General features: G+C 34.2%; 1 protein-coding gene across 4 annotated transcripts; it reads left to right on the plus strand.

Moving 5' to 3' along the window:
• The first annotated feature begins 6,572 nt into the window (after positions 1 to 6,572).
• On the plus strand, positions 6,573 to 8,746 carry LOC21389273 (lycopene beta cyclase, chloroplastic/chromoplastic). 4 transcript variants are annotated; one of them, XM_024170764.1, is made up of 2 exons: positions 6,573 to 6,725; positions 6,836 to 8,746. In XM_024170764.1, exon 2 carries the CDS (start codon positions 7,027 to 7,029, stop codon positions 8,533 to 8,535), a length of 1,509 nt encoding a protein of 502 aa, XP_024026532.1. In that variant the 5' UTR covers positions 6,573 to 6,725; positions 6,836 to 7,026; the 3' UTR covers positions 8,536 to 8,746. The 4 variants fall into 4 exon arrangements, with proteins under 4 accessions (XP_024026532.1, XP_024026533.1, XP_024026534.1 ...); XM_024170765.1 differs by having other exon boundaries at positions 6,865 to 8,746; XM_024170766.1 differs by having other exon boundaries at positions 6,966 to 8,746.
• The last annotated feature ends 1,045 nt before the right edge of the window (positions 8,747 to 9,791 follow it).

The following is a 9,791-nucleotide window of genomic DNA, read 5'->3' on the forward strand; positions in this document are numbered from 1 at the left end:
TATGTGATTCAGATATATATATATATATATATGCAATTTTATTTTCGAAAATTGATATATATATATATATATATTTATGCCATTTTTTGTGATGCTTATTTATTTTGAGCTATAACTAAAATTGCCTGAGCATGCTTAGATTATTTACAATAAATTAAAATTATTTTGCGATGCATGTTTAATTCCACATAATTATATTATTTGTTATAATGTATATATATATATATGCAATTTTATTTTCGAAAATTGATATATATATATATATATTTATGCCATTTTTTGTGATGCTTATTTATTTTGAGCTATAACTAAAATTGCCTGAGCATGCTTAGATTATTTACAATAAATTAAAATTATTTTGCGATGCATGTTTAATTCCACATAATTATATTATTTGTTATAATGTATTAGAAACATGCTGGGAATATCACGACTATTGGGCATAGTAGAGTAGAGATTAATATTATCCCCTCCTATCAAGATTTTACGCATAAAATAAATTAGAGTTGTTGTGTAGTGTTTATTAGTGATAAATGATTCCGAGCATAGCGAAGTTTCAATCTTGCAATTTGCTTGAAATTTTAATGTTTAATTTAGTTTTGTGCGGCAAAATTTAGAATTGTGCATGCTAGTATGTGTACGGATTTAGATTATAGTTATGACATTAATGATTAGAGAAAATTTTTTAGAGAATTTCATTTGTCCGCTTTAAAATATATATTTTTTTCAATACATCCTTATTTAAATAGGAATAGTCAAATGTGTCTTCTATTATTTTATAGTTTTTATAGTTTTAAATAAAACAATGCTTGTTTTGATCAAAGCCCTTTTTTCTTTCTCTTTTTTTTTTTTTTTTTTAAGAAAAATTTACATTTTTAACTGTGACTTGTTGAGGTAATAGTTCGCAAATACCTCTATATTTATATATGTTTTTTTAAGTGGTACTGTCAACTACTATTTATTTTATTTTAAATAGATTTTCTCACATATGAGCCTACTCAATAGTCTTGTTCTAAACGTGGCCCTCATATATATTTTTTATATATAGTTAATCATTTCTTTTCAAATGTTTCCATACCTAAATATTTTTTTTCTTTGTAGTGCTCTCAAATATATATATATATATATATTTTTTTTATATGTACTCATAAATAATTTACTCACTAATTTTCTCTTTAACTGTGCTATACTTAATTTTTTTATTTTTGTTTTTACAAAACTAAGCTCTTAAAAGAATAATAAGTCAATAAAAAAATTTTAAAAAAAAATTTAGATCTTAATATCTAGAAAAATGTAACAAGTTGAATACATGCGCTCCACGCATACTCTTCAACTAATAATAAATAGAAGAATGAAAGTGACACCCATTGCATCATGATTTTAATTTTGAACATAAATAGAACTTTTTTAACCAATAATTCAATTAACCTTATTTTGATAAAGAAATCACGTTTTTTTATTGAGCATTTTTTCTTCGCTTAGTACATTTTCTTTCCTTTTTCTTTTGTTATTTTGTAGTGTGTTATAGAAACACCTTTTCAAGTCACTAACATTACTCTTTTCTTTTCTTTTTTTTTTTTTTGGAAAAATTTCATTTCATTAGAACAAAATTATATACTCAAATTAGTAACGAGTGAGCACTACTTACAATAGAATTCAACCTCAAATATTGACTGGATCCACCAATACAAACAGATGAAGCACAAAGATAAAACACAAGTGCCGAGACCCAACAGAAAAAGACCTGCTTGACATATAAAGATTGTGCGTGACTAAAGCTCGTTAGACAAAAATATTACAATTGATGGATTAACCCAATCGGCCAAGACCAAACCCCAAATAATGGGGACATAAGCGACACGATATAAAATCAAATCTAATATAATACCATCACCCATGTTATTCATAAATGGGTTGAGATACATTCACAAAGTCAGAAGACAGAAAACTCACTTTCGTTATTATAGAACTAACACAATAATAAAACAACATAAACTAACACTAATAAAGCGGAAATATCAATGCCTTTAATACAAAATAATAAAAATAACGAAAAAGCAAATAGCCATATTACTCTTAATCATTAGGTTTTCTTAGAAAACAACTGGATAATTCAGTGTAGGTATTAAAACGTGTGAATGATATGAAATTGTTGAATTTATAGTAGTAGCAAATAACTTCTTATATATAATTTTGTGTTAGTGAGATTGCAATATTGGGTATGTTTGTGAGAACTTTTTAAAAGCTGTTTTTAATTTCCTAGGTTCAAAAGCTGCTTCTGAAAGTGTTTGGATGATCTCTTAGAAGTATTTTGGCTTTTCAAAAGAACTTCCAGTCAAAACTAAAAATTGAGGCTTCTAAAAAAAAAAAACACTTTTGAATAGACTTTGAAACTTGTACAAGAGTTTAATTAAGGCATTATAAACTTAATTCTAGCATTTTTATTGCTTATTAGAAAATGTAAAAATCATTTTGACCCGTTAAGCTCTTTGTTCTAAATACTTACTGAAAATCATAACTTTTGCTTCTCTTATTCTACTGGCTAAAAATAAAAGTAAAAACTCTGCCAAACGGGCCCATTGTCTAACTCAATTGAGAATAGGGAGAAAGAGGAAAATAGGCCAAGACTTGAGATGAATTAAAATTAATAGACAAATAGTTTACATAAGTTAATAAATAAGCCAAATTATTGTTTTTGTCCATAACTTGTCTGGTTATGAACCATAACTTGACAAGTTATTGTCTATAACTTGACAAGTTTGTCCATAACTTATCTGGTTATGAACCATAACTTAACAAGTTATGGCATATTAATTTCTATAACTAAAAATTGGCCTATAAACTTTCTTAAGCTTTTCATATTGGCATATTTTCTACTATTTCTGTTGAGAATAGTTTATCTTGATAATTAAAGTAATATTGGTCTTGTAGCACAAGCTTAGGGTCCGTTTAGTTCTCTAATTTGAATTTTTAATTTGAGTTGAGATGTAACTGTTTCTGAGAGCTTTTTACTGTAGCAAAAAAGTGAGATGTGACTGTTTCTGAGAGCTTTTTACTGTAATAAAAGTCAAATTGTAGACTCGAATAAGTGAAATAAACGAAGCCTTGATCTGTACAGCGAAACCCAATAGAAAATTTCCATGTGTGTCAGATGGGTATCTTTTATTTTCATTGAGACTTGTGAGGGTGCGAGGTAGTTGCCTTCATGCCGCCGTGGGGAGAAGAGATGGGGCCACACCGCCTCATAGGTCACCGTCGGACCTCCTCAAGTTTGGGATCACCGACCTTGCAGATGGATTGGGAGACCAACACCTGCAACCTACTCATGATCCATTTGCGAATCTTGCCAGAGTTGGGAGCACGGAGATATGGGTGGGGCAGGCTGGGCTTGCCGGAGGCTGAGAGCCACGGTGGCTGGGACTGACGGGGGCAAGTCGTTGGTTGGGGATGATCGGAGGGGAAGAGACTTAGGCCTCGTTCACTTTGCGGATTCAAGTTTTTAATTCGAGCTGAGATGTGATATTTTTTGAGAGCTTTTTACTGTAGCAGTAAAGTTAGATGTGACATTTTCTAAGAGCTTTTTACTGTAAAAATTTAAAACTAAAAACTCGAATCGGTGAAATGAACGAGGTCTTATTATTCTTTTTCAAATTTTTTTTTAATTTTATTTTATTTAGCAAAAAAAGGTTGTGCTTAGTCTATTATTTGGTGTGAGAGATACCATGTAAACCCTCCCCATGATCTAATATTAATCTTTAGATCTTACCCTACCGGTAGAGGAAATCAAAGCCCCCTAAACTAATACTCCAAGTTTAACCATCTTTGTATTTTTTGTTTAAGAGGAAGCATAATTCAAATTACTAATTTCCGCCGTCAATTGCACTAAATCTTTTTGCTAACTCAAAAGGAGATAGTTGGTGCCCCCACACCTTCATCCAACACTTATAAAATGAATCAACTGGTCCCATCGACGTAATAATCAAGAATTAAATTTATTCTCTATCAATTTATAATTCAAGTTTCATTTGTTAATTACTGACCACTTATATCCATAGTAGATGAGCATTGTCAATTTAAACAATTAAATTGACAAAAAAAAAAAGGAAAAGGGTATAAGTGGAAAAGAAAATTAAAACATTGTTGTTTGTTTCATTGCACTTTTATTATATAGCACATATTAGATTGTAGATAGGGTCTAGATATCGAGTAAATATGCTTGTTCTTTTGGAGTTTAATTTGAGAATAATTTTTGAGTTAAATTTGAGTTATAATTTGAGTTAAAGTTATAACTTGAGTTTGTGTTTGGTTGTGTACATTTGAGTTATGGTTTGAGATAATAATCTTTTTGAGTTTGTGTTTGAGTGAGTCAAAACTTGAATTTGTATTTAGATAGTATTTTAATAAAAACTCAATACTGATGAAAAATTTTAATAGGGTATATGAGTGAGGTTTTATTCGTCTTTTCGTTGTCAACGCATAGAAAAAAAATCATCTCAATCAGAATTAAAATGAAAAAAGTTATAGCAGTTTTAAGAATAGAAAAAACACTGTTCATTAATTTGAGTTCGAGTTTCTGAACTCGAGTTGAAGGGGAAACTTGAACTCGAGTTTTAGTCCCAAACTCGAGTTCAAACTTAAAAGAACATAAACTCGAATAAAGTTGTAATTCGAGTTGCATTTTTTTGAATTTTTCACTCAAAAGAACAAGCCCTAATTTACTAATTCTTAACTAAAAGGAGTTAAACTTTTTTTTTAAATCCGTTTAAAAGATATATTTAAATTATAATATTGATTTTAATATTTAAAATTTAAATTTTTTATAAAAAATACTATAGCAAAATTAATGATTTAAATTTGAGTATAATATGTTCTTAATAAATTGAAAGAAAAGAAAAAAGAAAAACTATTGTTTATTTATTTATATTATTATTATTATTATTATTATTTTTTCACAAGAACTCGTTATTATTTAACATTCACATTTGGCTCCATCCTCCCGATAAAGGAGCAAAATGGGGGAAATGGTGGACCACTTCAAGACGTGGTTGACACTGCCCAATTATCCACCATAGAAATTATCCTTTGTCCTATAGTTCATTTACATGTATTTAAATGTAAAAAAAAAAAAAAAAAATTATTTTTAGATTTTATTTATGGGCAAGTCTATGGTAGGAGGCGGGCCCCTACCAATAGGGTAACATCCGAAGGTCAATAATGATTTTTGGTGAGGGTGTATATAGTCTTGCACACACTGAATTATAGCAAAAACACAACAAAAAAAGAAAAAAGAGGAATAATATATCTTTTGCCTTACGACCCATCACCGCTAAGATGTCCCCTCAATAACCCCGCCCCTTTCACGCCCAACCACCGTGGCTCCCATCCTCCGGCGACTCTCAGCTTTGCCTCGCTCAACTCCGGCGAGATTTGCTCGACTCCGGCGAGATTTGCTAGTTTGCTTCCGAAGCTCTATTATTTTTTGAAAATATCAAAGCTAAAAAAGAAAAAAAAAAAGAGAGAAAAAAGAGTTTATGACATCTTCACTGGCTCTAAAGACAACCCAGAAACGTTCTAAAAAAAAAAAAAAAAAACAAAGACAACTCAGAAACCAAAATTCCTAAACTAGGTGATTAGATCAAGTTGTTCCCCTGGTTTTGGGATCATGTTTTTTGTTTGCTCTTGTTATCAGATGGCCAAACTTGCTTTCTAAATTCATTCCTCCCCTCAAAGTTCATTCATTTTCTTCTTACACAAACAACTCTTCTATGTTCGTCATATCAAGCAGACTCAACGGATTAAAACACAATAATAATATTACATAAAATTCAAAAAATATTACCAAAGATTACAAGGGGGAACTATTTCTTTTTTAAGAACCCAAAAGATGAGTATTCCTTCATTAATCAGAGACTGCCTGTAAAACAAATCAAACAAATTCAGATCATTTATTAGACCCATTCGTTTGATGAACGCTGGAATATGAAGAATTGGAAATACAGAGCCACGACAAAGCCCCAGTCAACGCCAAATCAAACCCAAACAACATAAATCTCATGCTCTTCGTCCTATTAATCAGCGGGTCACTTAATAACGTCAATGAAGTCGTTAGTGATAGTAAACTTGAAGAGGTCTTACAGCGTGACCTCCGGCGTTGAAGAAGACAAGAATGTGGCGGCGATGGAGAGTTGACGGAAAAGACGATGATCTCGAAGGAGGAGAGCTGGGAGGACTTCATTTGATTTGGTGCTGTCGTCGAGGGAGGGCTGTCGCAGGAGGAGGGGCGAGATGCGCCGTCTTCGTGCCGGCGCCGTGGGAGGAGAGGGATTCCATCGGAGGAGATTTGAGATGAATTTTTTTTTTTTTTTTTTAAATGTTTGAGATGAATTTTTTGACTCAGAAGAAAGGATCTATTTAGACGCGGGAGTCTTTATTTTTGTTTCTATGGGAATGGTTATTTTGGGCCATAGATCTTTGATCCAAAGGTGTTTATGATTTCACCCCACCCATAGAGAAATAGAGCTCGCCCAACTGACATACCCATTATTTATAATATAAGTTCTGCTATTTGTGGAGCCACCAAAAGTTTGTTGTTGAGGACAGGCCACACGCTTCGCCTTCACAAATATCTCTTCAGAGTTTAGAGTGTTCCCCATTAGCCTCTTCAAAATTGGGCTCTAAAAATGCTATATTTTCTCGTGGTTTCTCTTTTCTGTCCATGCTTTATGGTAAGTCCATAACTTTACCAGTTCTTCCTAGTAGCATCCATTAGTATCCATTATTTGCTCTAAATTTATTATTATTTTTCTTGATTTCTGCTTACTTATCTCATTTCTAGGTGGAAATTTATTTGCTTTACAAAACCAGAACTTCATATTCTTTTTCTTGAGTCAAAAGACCCGTTTTTGGATTTAAGTTCCTGGGTTTGGAATTCGCTAAATTTTTTCACAACCGGATTGTTATTTCAGAAAATTTGAGGTGACCCAGTTGGGATTTTGCAGATATATTACTGACCCAGATTGAGATTTCATGGACACTTTACTCAAAACACATAATAAGCTTGAATTCTTGCACCCACTACGTGGGTTTTCGGAGAAAGTTGGCAATTCAAACCCATCCAGGCTTCAGGAACTTAGATTTGGACTAAAGAAGCCAAACCCGAAATGGGGTAGGACTGCTTGTGTTAAGGTTAGTAGTAGTGCTCTTCTGGAGCTTGTGCCTGAAACCAAGAAGGAGAATCTAGATTTTGAGCTTCCCTTGTATGACCCGTCAAAGGGTCTTGTGGTGGACCTTGCAGTTGTGGGAGGCGGTCCGGCGGGGCTCGCGGTGGCGCAGCAGGTCTCCGACGCAGGGCTTTCGGTGTGTTTGATTGACCCGTCTCCAAAAGTAATTTGGCCCAATAATTATGGTGTTTGGGTGGATGAATTTGAGGCCATGGATTTGCTTGATTGCCTTGACACCACCTGGTCTGGTGCTGTTGTGTTCATAGATGAAAAATCTAAAAAGGATTTAGGTAGGCCTTATGGGAGGGTTAACAGGAAGCAGCTGAAGTCGAAAGTGATGCAAAAGTGCATATCAAATGGTGTTAAGTTTCACCAGGCTAAAGTTATTAAGGTTATTCATGAGGAGGCTAAGTCACTTTTGATCTGCAATGATGGTGTCACTATTCAGGCTACTGTGGTTCTTGATGCGACTGGCTTTTCAAGATGCCACGTGCAGTATGATGAGCCCTATAATCCAGGTTACCAAGTGGCTTATGGGATTTTGGCCGAAGTTGACGAACACCCGTTTGATGTAGATAAAATGGTATTCATGGACTGGAGAGATTCCCATCTCAACAATAATAAGGAGATAAAAGAAAGGAACAGTAGGATTCCTACTTTTCTATATGCAATGCCCTTTTCGTCCAATAGGATATTTCTTGAAGAAACGTCTTTAGTAGCTCGGCCTGGATTAGCCATGAAGGATATTCAGGAAAGGATGGTTGCTAGGTTAAGACACTTGGGCATAAATGTCAAGAGCATTGAAGAGGATGAACATTGTGTCATTCCAATGGGCGGGCCTCTTCCGGTGCTTCCTCAAAGAGTTGTTGGAATTGGTGGTACAGCAGGGATGGTGCACCCTTCAACTGGTTATATGGTGGCGAGAACTTTGGCGGCAGCACCTATTGTTGCTAATTCCATAGTTCAGTATTTAGGCTCAAATGGAAGCCTTTCGGGACATGAATTATCTGCAGAAGTTTGGAAAGATCTATGGCCCATACAGAGGAGGAGACAAAGGGAGTTCTTCTGTTTCGGTATGGATATTCTGCTTAAGCTTGATTTGCAAGGCACTCGAAGATTTTTTGATGCGTTTTTTGATCTAGAGCCCCATTATTGGCACGGGTTCTTGTCATCTCGACTCTTCCTCCCTGAACTTATACTTTTTGGGCTTTCATTGTTTTCTCATGCCTCCAATACTTGTAGAGTAGAGATCATGGCAAAGGGAACTCTTCCTTTGGCAAAAATGATCAACAATTTGATACAGGATAGAGATTAGGTTGGATATGATATCTAATTTGATGTATGCTGAATGTGTCAATTATCTGCAATTTGGGATTCAAGTTACTGTTGCTTAAAAGGCTGGGAATCAGCTGTAATGCATTTATATTGTATTATATGAAATCCTGTGGTTAATAGAAATTCCTTTTTGGGTGAAACTGTTTTAGAGTGTCGCAATTTTTTTTTGCATAATGTTGCTGCATCTTCCATTCAGGCCAACAGTGTTTCTGTCTGACCATTAAATCAATTAAAGCTTTTTTTTTTTTTTTTTTTTTCTAATTTCCTGGTTAGCAACTACTCTGTTATTGCTTTGTTGCTAAGAAATCTACTAGAAATGGCTCAGTCAATGAGTCAAAAGTTTTCAAAAAAGAGAGGTAAGCTGAAACTCTTGCAGAATTCAGAGGGACAAAAAAGTAAAAATGAAGAAGTTAAAATGACGAATTTGCTTTCCTTTCAAGGATGGTGATATCTCGGAAAATCTTTCCCAGTAGCTTTCTCATATATGAATGTTAAATTTTGAAATATATTTTTTGAAAGGTATTATGTGTCATTTGTTATAACTGGCAGCATTGAGGAAACTATTCAACGGACCTGAAATTTACTTATTATCTAAGCTGAGGGAAAATTCACAGATGTTTTCACTTGCATGATTTAGATATTGCTTGTCAGCAAATGAATGGCAGTAAGGGGTTGATAAGTAGGTTCTTGATATGATATGATATGCTTCAAACCAATAGTAATCTCTGATTTCCAATTGATCTTTTACTTCCACTCAACTAAATGTCATTTTTCCTACAGGGCTTTGTTCCATTCCCATGAAATGATAACTGGCCTAGCGAAAATGTTCTCTTTTGGGCTAGTACTAGCAATTGCTGCTCTTTGCTTTATCAGCTCCTTTTATGTCTTCCAAAGTTGCTGGCATACTACTCGAGTACCCCTGTTTAACCTGACGGGGTTGAACCCGGATCTCTCACAAAGGGTAGGCCGGGCCCTACCTGATTGGACTCAAGTGGGGCCCACCTTTTATGAGAGGTCAAGGGTTCAACCCTGTCTGGTTTATTCTCATTTTTCATCCTAGCTTCGCTGAAATATTCTGTCTGGTTTATTCTCATTTTTCATCCTTACTTTGCTGAAATATTCTTTTGTTTTGGGCTAGTCTGTAAGTTTGGGCCGGGTCAAACAGGTCAACTCGAGGCATGTCACTGTTGGCTCATACCCGACTCGAAGGTGGGTCAAGGTTGCCTAGCCGGCCGG

The sequence above is a fragment of the Morus notabilis genome, unplaced genomic scaffold (assembly GCF_000414095.1).
Source record: "Morus notabilis unplaced genomic scaffold, ASM41409v2 Scaffold1294, whole genome shotgun sequence".
NCBI classification, from domain to species: Eukaryota; Viridiplantae; Streptophyta; class Magnoliopsida; order Rosales; family Moraceae; genus Morus; species Morus notabilis.